The sequence below is a fragment of the Nerophis ophidion genome, linkage group LG09, assembly GCF_033978795.1.
Source record: "Nerophis ophidion isolate RoL-2023_Sa linkage group LG09, RoL_Noph_v1.0, whole genome shotgun sequence".
Taxonomy (NCBI): domain Eukaryota; kingdom Metazoa; phylum Chordata; class Actinopteri; order Syngnathiformes; family Syngnathidae; genus Nerophis; species Nerophis ophidion.
In genome coordinates, this window is record NC_084619.1 from 1,537,568 (window position 1) to 1,560,842 (window position 23,275).

A 23,275-nucleotide genomic window follows, 5' to 3' on the forward strand; every position below is an offset into this window, starting at 1 on the left:
GGAAACTCATTTGGGCCGCTTGTACCCGTGATCTTATCCTTTCGGTCATGACCCAAAGCTCATGACCATAGGTGAGGATGGGAACGTAGATCGACCGGTAAATTGAGAGCTTTGCCTTCCGGCTCAGCTCCTTCTTCACCACAACGGATCGGTACAACGTCCGCATTACTGAAGACGCCGCACCGATCCGCCTGTCGATCTCACCATCCACTCTTCCCTCACTCGTGAACAAGACTCCTAGGTACTTGAACTCCTCCACTTGGGGCAGGGTCTCCTCCCCAACCCGGAGATGGCACTCCACCCTTTTCCGGGCAAGAACCATGGACTCGGACTTGGAGGTGCTGATTCTCATTCCAGTCGCTTCACACTCGGCTGCAAACCGATCCAGTGAGAGCTGAAGATCCCGGTCAGATGAAGCCATCAGGACCACATCATCTGCAAAAAGCAGAGACCTAATCCTGCGGTCACCAAACCGGAACCCCTCAACGCCTTGACTGCTCCTAGAAATCCTGTCCATAAAAGTTATGAACAGAATGGGTGACAAAGGACAGCCTTGGCGGAGTCCAACCCTCACTGGAAATGTGTCCGACTTACTGCCGGCAATGCGGACCAAGCTCTGGCACTGATCATACAGGGAGTGGACTATGTTCTGACACTGATCATACAGGGAGTGGACTATGTTCTGACACTGATCATACAGGGAGTGGACTATGTTCTGACACTGATCATACAGGGAGCGGACTATGTTCTGACACTGATCATACAGGGAGTGGACTATGTTCTGACACTGATCATACAGGGAGCGGACTATGTTCTGACACTGATCATACAGGGAGTGGACTATGTTCTGACACTGATCATACAGGGAGCGGACTATGTTCTGACACTGATCATACAGGGAGCGGACTATGTTCTGACACTGATCATACAGGGAGCGGACTATGTTCTGACACTGATCATACAGGGAGTGGACTATGTTCTGACACTGATCATACAGGGAGTGGACTATGTTCTGACACTGATCATACAGGGAGTGGACTATGTTCTGACACTGATCGTACAGGGAGCGGACCGCCACAATAAGACAGTCCGGTACCCCATACTCTCTGAGCACTCCCCACAGGACTTCCCGAGGGACACGGTCCAATGCCTTCTCCAAGTCCACAAAGCACATGTAGACTGGTTGGGCAAACTCCCATGCACCCTCAAGAACCCTGCCCAGAGTATAGAGTTGGTCCACAGTTCCACCACCAGGACGAAAACCACACTGTTCCTCCTGAATCCGAGGTTGGACTATCCGGCGTAGCCTCCTCTGCAGTACACCTGAATAAACCTTACCGGGAAGGCTGAGGATAGGATCGTGTTCCACGATAGTTGGAACACACCCTCCGGTCCCCCTTCTTAAAGAGAGGGACCACCACCCCGGTCTGCCAATCCAGAGGTACCACCCCCGATGTCCACGCGATGCTGCAGAGTCTTGTCAACCTTACATATATAAATACGTATATATATACATATATATATATATATATATATATATATGTATATATATATATATATATATATATATATATACATATATATGTATATATGTATATATATATATATATATATATATATATATATATATATATATATATATATATATATACATATATATTCATCCATCCATCCATTTTCTTCCGCTTATCCATACTTGCCAACCTTGAGACCGCCAATTTCGGGGGGTGGGGGCGTGTTTGGGGTCGGGGCGTGGTTAAGAGTCAAATATTTCACAAACACACACACACATACATACATACATACATATATACATATATATATATAAATAAATGATAAATGGGTTGTACTTGTATAGCGCTTTTCTACCTTGAAGGTACTCAAAGCGCTTTGACACTACTTCCACATTCACACACACATTCACACACTGATGGAGGGAGCTGCCATGCAAGGCGCTAACCAGCACCCATCAGGAGCAAGGGTGAAGTGTCTTGCTCAGGACACAACGGACGTGACGAGGTTGGTACTAGGTGGGGATTGAACCAGGGACCCTCGAGTTGTGCACGGCCACCCTCCCACTGCGCCACGCCGTCCCATATATAAGAAATACTTGACTTTCAGTGAATTCTAGCTATATATATATTTATATATATTTATATATAGATACATTTATTTTATTATATATATATATATATATATATATATATATATATATATATAGATACATTTATTTTATTATTATATATATATATATATATATATATCTAATGTATTCATACATTGTTTATGTAGGATATACACATGTATATATCACGTAATCATATTGTTTCTTCAATTTAAAAATAGCTGACTGTTTTCCCCCCTTCTCTGGGATTATATTCCCAGTTTTGATCTCAGACGTCTGGTCACATATAGCAGTGGTTCTCAAATGTGGGTACGTGTACCCCTGGGGGTACTTGAAGGTATGCCAAGGGGTACGTGATATATTTTTTTTAATATTTTAAAAATCCTTTATAATTATTTTTATTGAATAATACTCCAACAAAATATGAATGTAAATTCATAAACTGTGATAAGAAATGCAACAATGCTGTTGACAGCTAGATTATTTCTGGACATGTTCTATAAATATTGATGTTTAAAATTTCTTTTTTGGTGAAGAAATGTTTAGAATGAAGTTGATGAATCCAGATGGATCTCTATTACAATCCCCAGAGAGGGCTCTTTAAGTTGATGATTACTTCTATGTGGAGAAACCTTTATTCATAATTGAATCACTTGTTTATTTTTCAACAAGTTTTTAGTTATTTTTATATCTTTTTTTTCCAAAATAGTTCAAGAAAGACCACTACAAATGAGCAATATTTTGCACTGTTATGCAATTTCATATCTCAGAAACTGACGACATAGTGAAGTGAAGTGAATTATATTTATATAGTGCTTTTCTCTAGTGACTCAAAGCGCTTTACATAGTGAAAGCCAATATCTAAGTTACATTTAAAGCAGTGTGGGTGGCACTGGGAGCAGGTGGGTAAAGTGTCTTGCCCAAGGACACAACAGCAGTGACTAGGATGGCGGAAACGGGAATCGCACCTGCAACCCTCAAGTTGCTGGCACAGCCGCTCTACCAACCGAGCTGTAATAGTGCTGTATTTTACTTTTCTATCCCTTTTTTTCAACGCATAATGCTTTGCTCTGATTAGGGGGTCTTTGAATTAAAAAAATGTTCACATGGGGTACATCACTGAAAAAAGGTGATGCATATAAGAATATTCTATTAAGGTTAAGCAAACTAAAAATAATAAAACACGCCAAAACATGTGTCCTTTATGATAGCTACACGTATGACAAAATACTGCGTGAAAATCAGAGGTATTCTGTGAGGTAAAATGAATTAAATGCGCTGACAGTTAATTTCCGCTTACCGTATTTCCTTGAATTGCGCCTGCCTTGAATTACTGCCGGGTCAAACTCGCTTCGCAAAATAATTAGCGCATGCTTAGTATTACCGCCTGGTCAAACTTGTGACGTCACGAGTGACACTTCCCCTGTCATCATTTTCAAAAGGGAGGAGGCGGATTTCAATACTGGTAATTTTAAATCGCATAAAGGGAAGAAGATTAAGAGCTATTCAGTAGGATTTAAGGTCCAAGCTTACATCACACTTAAATTTTTACTGCATGCCTTTGGTAAGTGCCGGAGTGAGAAGAGGTTTTAAAATAATTAGCGCATGCTTACTTTTATCGCATGCCTTTGGTAAGCGTAGGAGTGAGAAGAGGTTTTAAATGAATTGGCGCCCCGGCGGAAATTCAAGGAAATACGTCATTTCATTTCTACTTATTCTTTGTAATCATCTTATCTTATCTAGCTTTGTTGTTGTTATTATTGTTGTTTTTATCCAATTTGATTTTATTGTTTTGATTTTTTACGGTGGCCTTGAGTGCTCAGAAATTATTATTATTTCTCCTGGGGGCTTCACGGTGGAAGAGGGGTTAGTGCGTCTGCCTCACAATACGAAGGTGCTGAGTAGTCCTGGGTTCAATCCCAGGCTCGGGATCTTTCTGTGTGGAGTTTGCATGTTCTCCCCGTGAATGCGTGGGTTCCCTCCGGGTACTCCGGCTTCCTCCCACCTCCAAAGACATGCACCTGGGGATAGGTTGATTGGCAAAATTAAATTGGCCCTAAAGTGTGAATGTGATTGTGAATGTTGTCTGATTATCTGTTGATTTGGTGGCGACTTGTCCAGGGTGTAACCCGCCATCCGCCCGATTGACGCTGAGATAGGTGCCAGCGCCCCCCGCCACCTCAAACGGGAATAAACGGTAGGAAATGGATGGATGGATTATTATTATTATTTCTCCGGCGAAATGAATTGCACTGAGTGGAGCAGATCACCACTCCAAGATGGCGGCCCCGCGTCTCGTCACCCAGTAGCGCTCGACGCTGCATCTACTTGGCAGGCGTTGCGTCATAACAGTGCGACCACTTCCTGTCTTGAGAGACCTTTCGTCTTCGTATCCCTGTGGCGGCAAGTTTGACGAATAATCATTACTATTTTTATTTTTGCGGTCCTCGGAAGCCAAACGGGCTTACATTAGGTCATTCATGTTCCTTAGACGGATTGTTGCGTGGCCTAAACGGTATTTTTCCTCAAAAAGCCCGACCCCTGCTGTCCAAGCAACAACACCGCTGAACAAACACAAGAGGAGAAGACACAAGAAGCCGCCCGTGGATGATAATCTATCCTGGGAGGAAAAGGTTGCCTCTGTGGTCACCCCATTATGGAAGCTAAGTTATGACGAGCAGCTTGAACTCAAGCAACAACAGCAAGAGAAGATACTGGCAGAACTTTCTAAATATCTTCATTCCCAAACTACTTCCGGTGAGCTCACCTTCCCCGTCCTGCCTATACTGCCATCTCCAGTTCGGGACGGGTACCGCAACAAGTCAACCTTCTCTGTCAACAACGGGGTGGATGGAAATCCAAAGACGGTTGGATTTTATGTCGGCAGAGCCAGGGATGGGAACATCGTCTGCGTCAATGGAGACCACCTGCTCAACATGCCCGAAAAGCACAAGCAGGTCGCCAGATGTTACCAGGAGTTCATCCGACGGTCCCCCTTGGAGCCCTGCCTCCTCTTCCACGCGGGGGGTCACTGGCGGGAGGTCACGGTGAGGACCAACGCGGCGGGCCACGCCATGGCCGTCGTCTACTTCCACCCGCAGGCGCTCACGCCGGAGCAAGTCGCGCTCCACAAGGCCGAGTTGGTGGAATTCTTCACGAGAGGCGAGGGTGCCGTCTGTCGGCTGGACTCGCTTTTCTTCCAAGAGAGTGCCATGACCCGGTGCACGCACGAGGACTCGCCTTACCAGCTCCTGTACGGTCCGACGCACATCCACGAAGAGGTAACTGCTGCAAGTCCGGGAGTCCTCCGTGCGGACCCTGAGCTAAAACGAGTTTGACACCCATCCATCCATCCATTTCCTACCGCTTATTCCCTTTGGAGTGGCGGGGGGTGCTGGTGCCTATCTCAACTGCAATCGGGCGTAAGGCGGTGTCCACCCTGGACAAGTCGCAACCTCATCACAGACTCTGACACTCCTGTTTTTGATATATTCAAGTTAAAAAGTTAAAGTATCAATGATTGTCACACACACAAACTAGACGTGGCAAAATTATTCTCTGCATTGCCAGCGCCCCCCGCAACCCCGAAAGGGAATAAGCGGTAGAAAATGGATGGATGGATGGATGGCATTTGACCCATTACCCTTGATCACCCCCTGGGAGGTGAGGGGAGCGGGGTACACCCTGGACAAGTCGCCACCTCATCGAAGACTTTGACACCCCTCTTCTAGATATATTCAAGTTAAAAATTTAAATGATAAATGGGTTGTAGCGCTTTTCTACCTTCAAGGTACTCAAAGCGCTTTGACACTACTTCCACATTTACCCATTCACACACTAACCAGCACCCATCAGGAGCAAGGGTGAAGTGTCTTGCTCAGGACACAACGGACATGACAAGGTTTTGTACCCGGTGGGGATTGAACCAGGGACCCTCGGGTTGCGCACGGCCACTCTCCCACTGTTCCTCGCCATCCCTGTATGAAAAGTTAAAGTACCAATGATTGACACACACACACACTAGAAGTGGCAAAATGATTCTCTGCATTTGACCCATCACCCTTGATCACCCCCTGGGAGGTGAGGGGAGCGGGGTACACCCTGGACAAGTCGCCACCTCATCGCAGACTTTGACACCCTTGTTCTAGATATATTTAAGTTAAAAAGTTAAAAGATTGTCTCACACACACTAGACCTGGTGAAATTATTCCCTGCATTTGATCCATCACCCATGATCACCCCCTGGAAGGTGAGGGGAGCAGTGAGCAGCAGCGTTGGCTGTGCCCGGGAATCATTTTTGGTGATTCAACCCCCAATTCCAACTCTTTATGCTGAGTTTCAAACAGGGAGGTAATGGATCCCATCCATCCATCCATTTTCTACCGCTTATTCCCTTTGGGGCCGCGGGGGGCGCTGGTGCTTATCTCAGCTACAATCGGGCGGAAGGCGGGGTACACCCTGGACAAGTCGCCACCTAATCGCAGGGCCAACACAGATAGACAGACAACATTCACACACTCGGGCCAATTTAGTGTTGCCAATCAACCTATCCCCAGGTGCATGTCTTTGGAGGTGGGAGGGGCCTATCCCCAGGTGCATGTCTTTAGAGGTGGGAGGAAGCCGGATTACCCGGAGGGAACCCACGCATTCACGGGGAGAACATGCAAAGTCCACACAGAAAGATCCCGAGCCTGGGATTGAACCCAGGACTACTCAGGACTTTCGCAGACCCACTAACCCCTCTGCCACTGTGAAGCCCCGTTTTTTTCAATTGTCAGAGTGGAAAAATAAGCTCACGCACGCACGCACGCACGCACGCACGCGCGCACGCACGCACGCACACACACACACACACACACACACACACACACACACACACACACACACACACACACACACCTTCTTGAGACCTCCGAAAAATGCCTACCGGTTTGGGACCACCCTTTCTAGATATATAAAGATGAGTATTTACAACATTAATAACATATACATACTATGCAAATATAAATAAAGGTTGTTGTGAAAAATGAGTTGGAAATTCACAAGAAAAAAGTCAGAATTTCACAAGAAAAACTTAGAATTTTGGCAGTATTATAATAAAAGTCCTTAATTTACTCAATGCAAGTCAACATTTTGCAAGAAAAACTGAACATTTGTGCAATATTATGATAAAAGTTGGAACTGTACTCAAGAACAGTCACAATTTTACAAGAAAAGCTTAACATTTTGGCAATGTTATGAAAAGAGTCGTATTTAGGTAGGTTATTACTCCCCATTTTTAAAAAGTTAAACACCTAATTAAGTTTTTTTACACATGTTTTTAAAAAGAAGGTTTCAACCAAAAAAAACATGCATTTATTAGTTTTTCAGTGCATGTAAACATACCAGGTGTGTGTGTGGGGGCCCAGATTTGGGTGCAATACGCCACTGCCTGTGTGACAACATTCCGTTTATCATAAAACCATTTTTTTTTAATACTACATTGAGAGAATATCTTTCTTAATGTTCTGAACTCCTACTTCAACACAATTACGCAGAATTAAGTTAAAGTTAAAGTACCAATGATTATCACACACACACTAGACGTGGCAAAATTATTCTCTGCATTTGACCCATCACCCTTGATCACCCCCTGGGAGTTGAGGGGAGCAGTGAGCAGCAGCGGTGGCTGCGCCCGGGAATCATTTTTGATGTTTTATCCCCCAATTCCAACCCTTGATGCTGAGTGCCAAGCAGGTAGGTAATGGCTCCCATTTGTATAGTCTTTGGTATGACTTGGCCAGGGTTTGAACTCACAACCTACCGATCTCAAGGCGGACACTCTAACCACTAGGCCACTGAGTAGGTTATTATTCCCCATCTTTAAAAAGTTAAACACCTAATTTAAGTTTGTTTTTTTTTTACACGTTTTTAAAAAGCAGGTTTCAACCAAAAAAAAACATGCATTTATAAGTTTTTCAATGCATGTAAACATACCAAGTGTGTGTGTGTGTGTGTGTGTGTGTGTGTGTGGGGGGGGGGGGGGGGGCTGTGTGACAACATTCCGTTTATCATAAGACCATTTTTTTTAATACTACATTGAGAAAATATGTTTCTTAATGTTCTGAACTGGGGCAGCACGGTGGTAGAGGGGTTAGTGCATCTGCCTCACAATACGAAGGTCCTGAGTAGTCCTGGGTTCAATCCCGGGCTCGGGATCTTTCTGTGTGGAGTTTGCATGTTCTCCCCGTGAATGCGTGGGTTCCCTCCGGGTACTCCGGCTTCCTCCCACCTCCAAAGACATGCACCTGGGGATAGGCCCCTCCCATCTCCAAAGACATGCACCTGGGGATAGGCCCCTCCCACCTCCAAAGACATGCACCTGGGGATAGGCCCCTCCCACCTCCAAAGACATGCACCTGGGGATAGATTGATTGGCAACACTAAATTGGCCCCAGTGTGTGAATGTGAGTGTGAATGTTGTCTGTCTATCTGTTTTGGCCCTGTGATGAGGTGGCAACTTGTCCAGGGTGTACCCCGCCTTCTACCTGAATGCAGCTGATATAGGCTCCAGCAACCCCAAAGGGAATAAGCGGTAGAAAATGGATGGATGGATGAGGTGGCGACTTGTTTAGGGCAGTGGTTGTCAACCTTTTGTCAGTGATGTACCCCCTGTGAAATGTTTTTTAATTCAAGTACCCCCTAATCACAGCAAAGCATTTTTGGTTGAAAAAAAGAGATAAAGAAGTGAAATACAGCACTATGTCATCAGTTTCTGATTTATGAAATTGTGTAACGGTGCAAAATATTGCTCATTTGTAGTGGTCTTTCTTGAACTATTGAAATGATAAAAAATGCAGATTTCTCCACATAGAAGTAATCATCAACTTAAAGAGTCCTCTTTGGGGATTGTAATAGAGATCCATCTGGATTCATCAACTTACTTATAAACATTTCTTCACAAAAAAAGAAATCTTTAACATCAATATTTATGGAACATGTCCATAAAAAATCTAGCTGTCAACACTGAATATTGTATTTTTGCATTTCTTTTCACACTTTATGAACTTACATTCATATTTTGTTGAAGTATTATTCAGTAAATTTATTTACAAAGGATTTTTGAATTGTTGCTGTTTTTAGAATATTTAAAAACAAATCTCACGTACCCCTTGGCATACTTTTAAGTACCCCCATGGGTACGCGTACCCCTATTTGAGAACCACTGGTGTAGACTAATGGGGATCCTTAATAAACTAAACTAAACTAAACTAAACATCAACACAATGATGCAGAATAAGGACTTGCATGAATGTGGGTCATTTCCTGTGAGCGGCATAGCTCGGTTGGTAGAGTGGCCGTGTCAGCAACTTGAGGGTTGCAGGTTCGATTCCCGCTTCCGCCATCCTAGTCACTGCCGTTGTGTCCTTGGGCAAGACACTTGACCCACCTGGCCCAGTGCCACCCACACTGCTTTGAATGTAACTTAGATATTGGCTTTCACTATGTAAAGCGCTTTGAGTCACTAGAGAAAAGCGCTATATAAATATAATTCACTTCACTTCACTCTCAGAACAAAGTGTATCAATCAATCAATCAATCAATCAATTGACCAATTCCTTTCTTGACCGCTGCCAGGTGCTGGGCTTTCGCTTCCGCATCTCGCCGGACGCCTTCTTCCAGGTGAACCAGGCCGCCGCTCATGTGCTCTACAGCACGGTGAGACACCTGTGTGTCCCCGGTTCTGAGGACAGAGGAGGGACGCTCCTTGACGTGTGCTGCGGCACAGGCGCCATGGGCATCACGGCGTCCCCCAAAGTGGAGCGACTGGTCGGCGTGGAGCTCATAGAGCAGGCCGTGGAAGACGCCAGACACAACGCGGCCATCAATAACCTCGACAAGTGTGAGTTCATCCCCGGTAAGGCAGAAGTCGTCCTCCCCGGCCTCGTGCCCCGCCTGAGCTCCGTGGAGGGGGGGCGTCTCACCGCCGTGGTGAACCCGTCCCGCGCCGGCCTGCATTACAGAGTGATCAGGGCCTTGCGAAACCATTCTGCAATCCGCCGTCTGGTCTACGTGTCTTGTAAACCAGACGGCGAGGCAATGAGGAACTTCAGGGAGCTTTGCTGCACGCCTGACCCAAAGAGGAAACTCACTGGGGAGGCTTTTGCCCCGAGTGTGGCGGTGCCTGTAGACATGTTTCCACATACAGAGCACTGTGAGCTGGTGATTCTTTTTGAGAGGTAGCCAGTTGCATTTTTTTTTTGTCATCAAAGGACCATGCCTTAGAGTGGGAACAGAAACGCTCCCAGTCTGTGGAACGCTCTCCCTGGCCACCTCAGGGCACCGCAGACTGTGGATGCGTTGAAAAAACTTAAAAACCCTTCTTTTTAAAATAGCCTTTTTTTTTTTTTTTTTTTTTTTAGTTATATACATACTAGTTCTATCTATTAGGCTGTTCTAGTTTTTATTTTCATGAGCTTTTTATTTGTATTATTTTGAATACACTGTAGCACTTTGAGGTTGTTTATTCAATGTAAAGTGCTTTTTACAAAGAAAATCTATTATTATTACTAGAAACGGACCTTCCCCAAACTGTTTTGGAAATAATATAAATGTGAACAATATATCTTTTTTGTAAGATGAATGGTTCACTTTAGAGCTGCTGTAACCACTTTTGTCCACTGGACAGCAGCATTTAACCAGCGGCCTTTTTCATGTAAGCCATTCATTTCAACTCACTAAATGCCTTGGTGGCAGTGTTGTTTTTGTAAACTTTGGTTAATAATGGGGATTATTTGCTTTTCTTATCTTACATGAAGGAGTTCATTTTAAAATGAATTTGATATTACACAACCACAAGGGTTGTTAACCTGACGCACTTCTTCTTTTGGTTATGTAAAAGAGTGACAGGCCAGTAGACTAAAGGGCACAGTTACAGAATACTGGTCCTGGCCCCAGTGAGTCGGACGACTATCGCCAGTCATGTATGACATCATGGGGTTACTTTTGTTTGCAGCCGCTGGCAATATTTAATAATTGAGATATTTTGGAGATAAAGTGAAGTTATCAACATTCAATTTCATTTTAGACGTATACGGTCTGGTGAAGCTCGACACGCAAAAGATTAAAGATGCATTTCTGTCCTGGCTATTCAGTGCAATACGGAGTCGACAATACCAGTGAAAGAACAGACGCTACCCCAGAAAATGAGCTGAGTCAATGTGAAGACACTCGTCCATTGTTCCGACCTTCGTTTTATAATGTGCTTTTTTCATGCATGCTTTTATTTTGACATGAAAGCGCGGGGCGCCTGTGGTGGAGATTTTGGACATGAAAGAGCCCGATGGCCATGTTGGGAGCATGAAAGAGTCTTGGAAGTCAGCTGTCACATTTCTGCTGAAAGCTGCGTAGTGCAACCTGTTGTCAGCTTTGTGGCGTTCGCTTTTTGGACAGCATCGTCCCTTCCAAAGCAGAGATCTTGCTCACCTTCCATACTTCCTTCCCCACTGCGGCTTTTCAAGTTGAGGGTGAGTACACCACATGTATTGCTTTATGTTTTACTTTTTGCCAGTACAGTTAATGATGTTGAACTGTTACTTAGAAGTCTGTATAGTTAATCATTTAATAAACATTTGATGAGGTCCGCTTGACACTGGAACAGACTATTTCAATTTACATTGCTTCCTGTGGTAAAATTAATTTCAAACAAGGGCCGTTCACCTGGGGGCCTACTCCGAATTAGACAAATATATAGAGGGGTCCTGTTGTATACACCAATTTGAACCACTGCAAACACATTGGCAGATCCTTGCATGGACATTTAAAGGTTGCAAACAGTGAACACTGGGGTCCAAACTTGGGATTTATCACTAAGGCGTTCCTCAAGGCACCAATTCAAGTCCTCTCCTTTTTGGCAGTTACATTTTCCCCCTGAAATGTCATATATGTAACCAAAAATGAACGGCGTAGGGACGGCGTGGCGCAGTGGGGAGAGTGGCCGTGCGCAACCCGAGCGTCCCTGGTTCAATTCCCACCTAGTACCAACCTCGTCACGTCCGTTGTGTCCTGAGCAAGACACTTCACCCTTGCTCCTGATGGGTGCTGGTTGGCGCCTTGCATGGCAGCTCCCTCCATCAGTGTGTGAATGTGTGTGTGAATGGGTAAATGTGGAAGTAGTGTCAAAGCGCTTTGAGTACCTTGAAGGTAGAAAAGCGCTATACAAGTACAACCCATTTATTTATTTATTTTAAAAATGTTGCTGCACTGACATTTTTCCCCCTGTGATGTCATATATGTAACTAAAATGTTGCTGTAGCTTAGTGCTTCTCAGTAACATCCCCATTTCCCAAACATTTTGCGCACTAACCAAATTAAAAAAAAAGTATAATTTGTCTATAAAATTGTTATAAGTACACCTCTGCAGAACGTTGTGTCCTTAGTAACATTAAAGAAAATAAATAAAATGTAGATCAACTTACAACAAAGAATAACTTTATTAATTTGCTTTTAAAATTGTTTTTATTCTATAAATATATATATATATATATATATATGTATATATATGTATATATATATATATATATATGTATATATGTGTATGTATATATATGTGTATATATATATAATGTTTGTGTATATATGTGTATATATGAGTGTGTATACGTGTATATATGTGTGTGTATATATGTATATATAAATGTGTGTATGTATATATGTATGTGATATTTATATGTATATATGTGTATATATATGTATATATATATGTGTATATGTATATATGTGTGTGCATATATATGTGTATATCTATATATATTGTGTATATATATGTGTGTGTGTATATATATATATATATATATATATACATGTGTGTATATATATGTGTATATATATATACAGATTTATATATATATATATATATATATATATATATATATATATGCTTACTTTGCTTATGGTTGTCCATTGAGTCCGATGACGACATAAATATATATATATATACACACACACACACACACACACACACATTATGTGTGCACCTGGGGATAGGTTGATTGGGAACCCTAAATGGTCCCTAGTGTGTGAATGTGAGTGTGAATGTTGTCTATCTGTATTGGCCCTGCGATGAAGTGGCGACTTGTCCAGGGTGTACCCCGCCTTCCGCCCGATTGAAGCTGAGATAGGCGCCAGCGCCCCCCGCGACACCTAAAGGGAATAAGCGGTAGAAAATAGATGGATCGATAGTCTGTAACAAAGTATTCAAAGTGCATCAGTTTACCTGAAAAAAAATATATATTTTTACATAAATTGTAAAAAAATGTTGATGGACTTTAACCATTTGACACCGAAAATTTTAATTTATTAATATTAATGCATTGAAATTGATCTGCAACATTAATTTAGGAAAACCATGTACAAAACACTTGAAACAAAACAAAAAAGAGAATTTATGTTGGAGTTTTATTTATAAATAGAAAGTAGTAAGTCTAGATTAAAGGCTATCCAATGAGCACGTTATGTACTGTACATTTTTCAAAGTGGGTTTTGAAGCATGGTACTGCATGACATTGATAAAAGCATGTTTCCGGGGTCCCACATCCCCCACCTGGCCACTCTTCCTCAGGATTTGAGAAGCACTGCTGTAGCTTGTTGACATCAGATGAGGTCAGTAGTTATTGAAGGTCTTTAGTTATACTAGCAGTGTTCCTCAAGGGTCCAGTTTACATCCTATTTTTCTTAATTTGGACATTTTTTCCAGCGAAAACCCGGAGTGCTGTCATAGAGATGATCTTTTACGCACTTTTTGGCAGAAGGTCCTTAAAATCCGCGCAGCGCTCCTGTAACTCTGACAAAATAGACCAAATTCCAATATCTATTGTAGAGGACAGGACGCTGGTTCTCTGGAATATAGAAAATAATAATAGTGAAGGGAGAAGAACGCGTTCTGAAATTGTGGCCCCTACAACAATTTAGTTGACTATCCTTGGTTTAGAGCAGGGGTAGGGAACCTATGATAGGCTCTAGAGTCAGATGTGGCTCTTTTGATGACTGCATCTGGCTCTCAGATCAATCTTAGCTGCCATTGCGTAACATGATAAGTAATGAATAATTCTGCTGATAATCAGTGTTTAAAAGAACGTTCAAAAGATAAAACATTCTCATGCATTTTAATCCAACCATCCATTTTCTATCTCACCAGTTCAAGAAGTCGCATTAATGGTAAGAAGTATTATGTTTATTATTGGTTAGCTTTACAAGAAGTGAATTATATTGTGAAGTGAATTATAATTATATAGCGCTTTTTCTCTAGTGACTCAAAGCGCTTTACATAGTGAAACCCAATATCTACGTTACATTTGAACCAGTGTGGGTGGCACTGGGAGCAGGTGGGTAAAGTGTCTTGCCCAAGGACACAACGGCAGTGACTAGGATGGCGGAAGCGGGGGTTGAACCTGGAACCCTCAAGTTGCTGGCACGGCCACTCTAACATCCGAGATGTACTACTCCAATAACAACGTTATTAAAAAGAATATGAGACTTATTATTCTCTAAAAATGCACGCATTTAATTGTATTCAGTGTTAAAAAATATGATATGGTTCTCACGGAAATGCATTTTAAAATATTTGGCTTTCATGGCTCTCTCGGCCAAAAAGGTTCCCGACCCCTGGTTTAGAGGTTCCACTTTGTTTGCTATGTTTCTTAACCTATCAATGTTTTCTATCAGTTTAGAGCACTAACAGCAACATATTAAACATTAAAGGATAGTAATTGGCAATTAGAAAATGATGACTTTAACTCAATGGTTTCCAAATGTTTCCCACAGAAAAATAAAAGCATGTGGGGGCCCACTTTGATACATCTATATTGTAACCATTAAGGGTTTCCCTCAATGTTGGTGAATGATAAAGGTCTCAGGGACCCAGAAGGGTCTCAGTCATTGAAGTGTTAAATAATTGATTTGACTTTCAACACTTGAATATCCATAGATCTACTTCAGATATACCTGTTGACACAGCTTTATTTATGTTTTAAGCCCTTTTTGTCAAAAACATTTGCTTTTAATAGGAAAAACACAAATTATGCAATATTTTCCCCCACAAAGTGTCAAAGTGGAATATTTGATGTCAAGTAAATTGAGTATTAAATAGGTAAATAATGCAACGACATTGCTTTTGATTATTTTTTTAATTAAATTCAGTTCATTTATCCATCCATCCATCAATCCATTTCCTACCGCTTATCCCTTTCAGGGTCACAGTGATTGCCCTGGAGCCTGTTTGTATTTCATTAATAAGAAAAATCACACAAAGTAATCAAGTAAAACAATCAACATAACATTAAAGTAAATGATGACCAAAAAGGAGCAGAAAGAAGTTAAAAACTTAAAACCTCCCCTCTATTTTCACAAATACTGACACAAATAATTGACTTTAAACATCGGCGACGTGGAAGCCGTATTTTCAGTTTACAACAATTAAACCAATCATTTGAAATAATTGTACTAAATCATATCTTTTCATCATCATGATTGCTACATGTTTTAATACAGAAACATGATCATTTTGTTTTATTCCACTGTCAAGTTTGTTCCGTAAACTATCACCTCTGATTGAAATACTTATTTCCATTGATCTCAGTTCCTTTCAGATTATAATTCATTTCTCTTTTTACAAATCTGTTTGGAATGTTTGGTAGAATAGCTGCATGTGAGGATTTTGGGGATATTATGCTCTGCCACTTCATGACATTTTAACAGATTGAACAGTTTGAATATTGGTGTTGTGCAGGTTTCCCTGCATGCATTTCCTTACAGCTCTCTTCTGCAGAAGTAAGATTGAAAGATTGGATTTAAATAGGTTTTACAAGCACTACCCTAACACAGTGTGTTAGATATGAAACAATCAATGAGTTGTACAAAATATACAATGCTTTTTAACTCAGCAAATCCTTCACTTTGTGTAAAATAGCAATAGTTTCAGATACTTTAGCCTTTGTATCATTTATATGTGATTTCCATGACAAATGTATTATTTTGGGGTCTCCCCATGTCTAGCGTTAAAAGATTACAGTTGGTACAAAATGCGGCTGCTAGACTTTTGACAAGAACAAGAAAGTTTGATCACATTACGCCTGTACTGTATATACCTTTATATACATATATACATACATATATACCTATACTGTATATACCTTTATATACATATATACATACATATATACCTGTACTGTATATACCTTTATATACATATATACATACATATATACCTATACTGGCTCACCTGCACTGGCTTCCTGTGCACTTAAGATGTGACTTTAAGGTTTTACTACTTACGTATAAAATACTACACGGTCTAGCTCCATCCTATCTTGCCGATTGTATTGTACCATATGTCCCGGCAAGAAATCTGCCTTCAAAGGACTCCGGCTTATTAGTGATTCCTAAAGCCCAAAAAAAGTCTGCGGGCTATAGAGCGTTTTCCGTTCGGGCTCCAGTACTCTGGAATGCCCTCCCGGTAACAGTTCGAGATGCTACCTCAGTAGAAGCATTTAAGTCTCACCTTAAAACTCATTTGTATACTCTAGCCTTTAAATAGTCTCCCTTTTTAGACCAGTTGATCTGCCGTTTCTCTTCTTTTTCTTCTATGTCCCACTCTCTTTTGTGGAGGGAGTCCGGTCCGATCCGGTGGCCATGTACTGCTCGCCTGTGTATCGGCTGGGGACATCTCTGCGCTGCTGATCAGCCTCCGCTTGGGATGGTTTCCTACTGGCTCCGCTGTGAACGGGACTCTCGCTGCTGTGTTGGATCCGCTTTGGACTGGACTCTCGCGACTGTGTTGGATCCATTATGGATTGATCTTTCACAGTATCATGTTCTCATATGTTCTCATAGTCATCAGTATCATCAGTATCACAGTATCATGTTCTCATAGTCATTATTGTCACCGATGTCCCACTGGGTGTGAGTTTTCCTTGCCCTTATGTGGGCCTACCGAGGATGTCGTAGTGGTTTGTGCAGCCCTTTGAGACACTAGTGATTTAGGGCTATATAAGTAAACATTGATTGATTGATTGATCAATCCTAACACCCCAAAACTTCACCCTTTTGTGTTCTTTGAATCTCAACTCCTTTGACATGTAATGAGCCATCCACACTTTTCCTACTACTGCAAAAAAATCATGCATTTCTTTGTACTAGTAGTCAGGAATCATCTATTTACATCAAAGCATCTTTTAATTTGGACAAATTAGTTTTCAACCACCTCTTTAACACATTTGTAATATTTTTTCCTGACTAAAAAAAGGCAGTTTCAAACAAAATCCAAAAGGCCCCCACTTATAGAACTGTTGCAAAACAAAAGAAGTCATATTGTATATTGTACACTACTGTGCACTAGTGTTGTCCCGATACCAAACAATTGCACTATTAGCTCTATTTTAACAAAAAAATCTCATGGTACATTAACCATATATTTTTTATTGCAATGTTGTCCTTCAATAAAATGTTGAACATTCTAGACAACTTGTCCTTTAGTAGTAAGTAAGCAAACAAAGACTCCTAATTGGTCTGCTGACATATGCACTAACATATTGTGTCATTTTCCATTCTATTATTTTGTCTAATTATTGAGGACAAGTGGTAGAAAATGCATTATTAATCCACTTGTTCGTTTAGTGTTAATATCTGCTTAATTTCTCTTTCAACATGTTCTGTCTACACTTCTGTTTCAAATCTTATAATCATTTATTCTTCTGTTGTTTGGATACTTGACATTAGCTTTGGATGATACCACAAATGTGGGTATCGACCCGATACCAAGTGGTTACAGGACCATACATTGGTCATATTCAAAGTCCTCATGTGTCCAGGGACAGATTTCCAGAGTTAATAAACATTTTATGCATTTTAAAAAAAACGAAAGAAAAAGATGTTGTGATGCCAAAAAAATGGACCTAATTATAGTAGTATCGACTAGATTAGATTAGATTAGATTAGAACAGTGCAATACATTTTCATAACATGGTCACTACTGCCTAGTTTCTCTTGTTATATTCTTATTTTTGCCCTGCGATGAGGTGGCGACTTGTCCAGGGTGTACGCCGCCTTCCGCCCGATTGTAGCTGAGATTGGCACCGGCGCCCCCCGCGACCCCTAAGGGAATAAGATGTAGAAAATGGATGGATGGATGGATATTCTTATTTTTACTGTTATATTTTTATTCTTATTGTTGCTTTTTATTTGTATTCTTATTGTTATACTTTTTATTTTATTCCCATTTATACCCCCATTATTTACTTTTTACTTTTGATCTCAATGATGTACACTGCTATCTATCTAGATACGCTCCTGTACCGTGGATGTCTGGGTTAGATCCACCAATGGTGTTTGTTTACATTGTGACGCCGGTGAGCTACGGTGTGTAGTGAAGCATGTTTAGCTATTCCTCGTCCTGCAGGGATGATACTTGTACGAAACTTACTTTATTTGTCGCCATTAGTGATTTAGAAGTAGCTAAAACACTGCCGATGGACTTTAGCTGCTAGCTAGCCATGTCTTAGAGCACCTTTTCCTGAGAGTGTTTCAGTGTTATAGCTTCACCTCGTTTGTTAGTTTTTAAGCCAAAATGCGTCTGTTTTCTCTTTTCTGTCTACACACACTGTCTGTTTGTAAGTACTCTGTGATTACACGCTGCCGAACATGCTCCTCTGCTTGTAAACCAGCAAAGACACGTCGTGCGGGGGACCGGTACTTTACTGAATATGATTCATTAGTATCGCGGTACTATACTAATACCGGTATACTGTACAACTCTAACGTATACTATATAGAGCTACTCAGGAAAATCCTATTGATGCCCATATCTTCTCTACATGTACTTCTCATGTCTCATTTGTCATGTTTATTTTTACTTTCAACGCTTAAATCTGTACCTTCAGAGCTATCCATCATTTATGCTTTTTTATTTTTTGGGGGGGCAGTGATAGTTTTAAAGTAAAACCAAAAAAACTGCCTATATTGCAGCTTTGTGTTATTAGTGTCAATGAGGGTTGTACGGTATACTAATCAATCATATTCGGTACTATACCACCTCTGAAAAGTACCGGTCCGGCACCCCGCGACCCCGTTGTCGTCACCTCGTGTCATTGCTGGTATTACAAGCAGAGGAGCATGTTCGGCAGCGCAAAATCAGGGTATTTACAATCAGACACAGTGTGTAGACAGAAAAAGGAGAACGGACGCATTTTGTCTTAAAAAGTACCGATAAAGGTGAAGTTATAACACTGAAACACCCTCAGGAAGCGGTGCTTTAAGACATGGCTAGCAAGCCCCAGTTGTCAGTGTTTTAGCTACTTCTAAATCACTAATCATCGCCTCCATAGCCAGAAATAAAGTAAGTTTCTTACAAGTATTATCCTTGCAGGACGAGGAGAAGCTAAACATGCTTCACTACACACCGTAGCTCACCGGCGTCACAATGTAAACCAACGCCATTGGTAGATCTACACCTAACACACCGTATTTCCTTGAATTGCAGCAGGGCATAAAGTATTGTTCCTGCCTTGAATTACTGCCGGGTCAAACTCACTTCGCAAAATAATTAGCGCATGCTTAGTATTACCGCCTGGTCACGAGTGACACTTCCCCTGTCATCATTTTCAAAATGAAGGAGGCTGATTTCAATACCGGTAATTTGAAATTGCATAAAGGGAAGAAGATTAAGAGCTATTCAGAAGGATTTAAGGTCCAAGCTTACATCACACTCAATTTTTTTACTGCATGCCTTTGGTAAGTGCCAGAGTGAGAAGAGGTTTTGAAATAATTAGCGCATGCTTACTTTTACCGCATGCCTTTGGTAAGCGCAGGAGTGAGAAGAGGTTTTAAATTAATTAGCGCCCCGGCGGCAATTCAAGGAAATACGGTACACTGTAATGATACCAAGTACAGTAGCGTATCTAGTCGATACTATGATTACATCGATATTTTTGGGCATCACAACAACATATTTCGTTTTTTTAATTTTTATTTATGTCATGTTTATAAACTTAGGAAATATGTCCCTGCACACATGAGGACTTTGAATATGACCAATGTATGATTCTGTAATGACTTGCTATAGGATTGATGCCTGAATTTGTGGTATCATCCCAAGTAACAAACAACAGAAGAATAAGTGAATATTACAATTTAACAGAGGTGTGGATAGAATATGTTAAAGGTTTGTGCAGCCCTTTGAGACACTAGTGATTTAGGGCTATATAAGTAAACATTGATTGATTGATACTGAAAGCCACTACTAGCGACCACGCAGTCTGATAGTTTATATATCAATGATGAAATATTAACAACACATGACAATACGGCCGCTTTAGTTTACTAAATTGCAATTCCAAATTTCCCGCAAAGTGTCCTGTTGAAAACTTTGCGGTATGATGATGTCACCGGTTGTAGCAGACATTATTTTCCAGCCCAATTTCGATTTAAGCTATAAGTCATCTGCTTTAATCGCATAATTACACAGTATTCTGGACATCTGTGTTGCTGAATCTTTTGCAATTTGTCCAATTAATAATGGAGAAGTCAAAGTAGAAAGATGGAGGTGGGAAGCTTTTAGCCTTTAGCCACAAAAACACCGCCGGTGTTTCCTTGTTTAAAATTCCCAAAGATGAAGCTTTACTATGGATCAGAGCGGTCAACTGGCAGTTTTCGCCTCTTACCGGAGACATCAGCGGAGCTTCCGTCCTGCTGCAGCTGCCGTGACTTCCCTCAGAGACTCGTGGCCGCACTCCTCTGACTTTCAGGTACTATTTAATTTCACTAAAACACTAGCAACACATTAGGCAGATAAGGGATTTTCCAGAATTATCCAAACATCTGAATCGCTCCCACTGCAATCGCCTTTATTTTCAACTTTTTTTTCTTCTGGTCCTTCACTCTAAATTTCCTCATCCACGAATCTTCCATCCTCGCTCAAATTAATGGGGAAATTGTCGCTTTCTCGGTCCGAATAGCTCTTGCTACTGCTGGTGGTTATGATTGTAAACAATGTTCAGATGTGAGGAGCCCCACAACCTGTGATGTCACGCGCACATCGTCTGCTACTTCCGGTACAGGCAAGGCTTTTGTATTAGCGACCAAAAGTTGCCAACTTTATCGTGGTTGTTTTCTACTAAATCTTTTCAGCAAAAGTATGGCAATATGGCAAAATGATGAAGTATGACACATAGAATGGAGCTGCTATCCCCGTTTAAATAAGAACATCTCATTTCAGTAGGCCTTTAAAAGAGAAACTAAGGGGATTAATAATTCACTTTCTACCATTTCTATTTAATAATGTTGAGAAGATAAGGTGAGGTGGTTCGTGCATCTGGTCAGGATGCCACCCGAACCCCTCCCTAGGGAGGTGTTTAGGGCACGTCCAACCGGTAGGAGGCCACGGGGAAGACCCAGGACACGTTGGGAAGACTGTGTCTCCTGGCTGGCCTGGGAACGCCTCGGCATCCCCCGGGAAGAGCTAGACGAAGTGGCTGGGGAGAGGGAAGTCTGGGTTTCCCTGCTTAGGCTGCTGTCCCCGCGACCCGACCTCGGATAAGCGGAAGATGATGGATGGATGGAGAAGATAATAGAATGGAAAATGACACAATATGTTACTGCATATGCCAGCAGTCTTTGTTTTCTTACTTCCTAATAAAAGACAAGTTGTCTAGTATGTTCACTTGCAATAAGAAACATAAGTACCACTTTTGTTGTTGAAATAAACCAATAATGCAATTTTTTTGTGGTCCCTTTGATTTAGAAAAGTACCGGTACTGGTAAATATTGGTATGGAGACAACACTAGTGTCAATATTGCATTATGTTTTCCTTACAATACACCATTTTTTTTTCAACTTTTTACTAATGTTATTATTAAAATTAAAAAGTTATCAGCGGGCCACGAATGGCCCTTGGCTTACACTTTGGACGATCCTGCTCTAACTCCTGCTGAACTAATCTAGTATGCAGTGCTGCAAGTGTCACTGATTGCAAAGCTTTTATTACTTTAGGGGGGACAAGTTTCACAGTTGTGAAGCTCTGACCCCTGACTCTAAAACAGCCACACAACATCTGATAAGCAAAGAGCCAATGGGATATTTGGAGCCGTGCACACGCATGAATGTCCCCTTTTTGGACAAACAAATAGACTGCATAAGGAGGACTTCATTGACAGGGAGTCCACCCACAGGCACGTCTTTATTTCCACACAGGACCACGACTGGATCTCTGCACGGTGAGAACACGCAAAGTGACTCAAAATAGCGCGTGGTTTCAATGAATACAATGCAATAACACGCATGCCTGTGCATAGAACTTCTTTTTTCTGGCAAAGCGTCTGACATGACTTGACGTGTTTCTCACCCCCACGCACTTCTGCAGCCAAATGCCCGAGAAGAGCGCACATGGGCCCGGCCAGCAGCAGGACGCAGGGGCCGCCGCGGAGGAGTCGCGGACGGCGGAGGATGTTTTCGACGACACCTACGCGGAGAAAGTAGGTCCCAAACCTCCGATGCGGCTGGTGTGGAGGAACATCATCCTCATGATCCTGCTGCACTCCGGAGCCCTCTACGGGGCCACACTCATCCCGGCGGCGGGCACCCTCACCCTGGCCTGGAGTGAGTATTGCAACCCCCCCTCCACACAAAACATGCACATGAGGAGCTTTGCCAAACTGGAAAGATGCAAAATGTAGAGCAGTGGTTGTCAAATGGGGTACTTGAAGGTATGCCAAGGGGTACTCAGATGGTTTACAAATATTCTAAAAATCCTTTATAAATATATTTATTGAATAATACTTCAACAAAATATGAATGTAAGTTCATAAAGTGTGAAAAGAAATACAACAATGCAATATTCAGTGTTGACAGCTAGATTTTTTGTGGACATGTTCCATAAATATTGATGTTAAAGATTTATTTTTTTGTGAAGAAATGTTTAGAAGTAAGTTGATGGATCTCTATTACAATCCCCAAAGAGGGCTCTTTAAGTTGATGATTACTTCTATGTGGAGAAATCTTTATTCATAATTAAATCACTTGTTTATTTTTCAACAAGTTTTTAGGTTTTTTTTATATCCTTTTTTCCAAAAAGTTGAAGAAAGACCACTACAAATGAGCAATATTTTGCACTGTTATACAAT

The 23,275-nt window shown here is 41.6% G+C and overlaps 2 protein-coding genes across 3 annotated transcripts in view; both read left to right on the forward strand.

Annotated features, from left to right (window-relative positions):
• Nucleotides 1-4,472: 4,472 nt before the first annotated feature.
• On the forward strand, nucleotides 4,473-10,876 carry trmt2b (tRNA methyltransferase 2 homolog B). Its single transcript, XM_061910027.1, has 2 exons — nucleotides 4,473-5,406; nucleotides 9,743-10,876. The coding sequence occupies exons 1-2, from the start codon at nucleotides 4,606-4,608 to the stop codon at nucleotides 10,346-10,348; spliced, it is 1,407 nt and encodes a 468-aa protein (XP_061766011.1). The 5' UTR covers nucleotides 4,473-4,605; the 3' UTR covers nucleotides 10,349-10,876.
• A 138-nt stretch (nucleotides 10,877-11,014) lies between these two features.
• The window catches only part of scdb (stearoyl-CoA desaturase b), a 32,800-nt gene continuing 20,539 nt past the window's right edge, over nucleotides 11,015-23,275 (forward strand). The window contains exons 1-2 of one of the 2 annotated variants that reach the window (XM_061910028.1): nucleotides 11,015-11,631; nucleotides 22,516-22,751. In XM_061910028.1, the coding sequence (XP_061766012.1) occupies nucleotides 22,520-22,751 (232 nt within the window). In that variant the 5' untranslated portion in view covers nucleotides 11,015-11,631; nucleotides 22,516-22,519. Of the gene's footprint in view, nucleotides 11,632-22,203; nucleotides 22,370-22,515; nucleotides 22,752-23,275 lie in introns of those variants that run through there. The other variant, XM_061910029.1, reaches the window with a different exon arrangement.

Excerpts from the sequence above, each read along its gene's own strand:
- trmt2b (XM_061910027.1), top strand. The coding sequence starts at position 4,606 with ATGTTCCTTAGACGGATTGTTGCGTGGCCTAAACGGTATTTTTCCTCA. Across the intron at positions 5,407-9,742 it reads CGACGCACATCCACGAAGAG|GTGCTGGGCTTTCGCTTCCG; the intron begins GTAACTGCTGCA and ends GACCGCTGCCAG.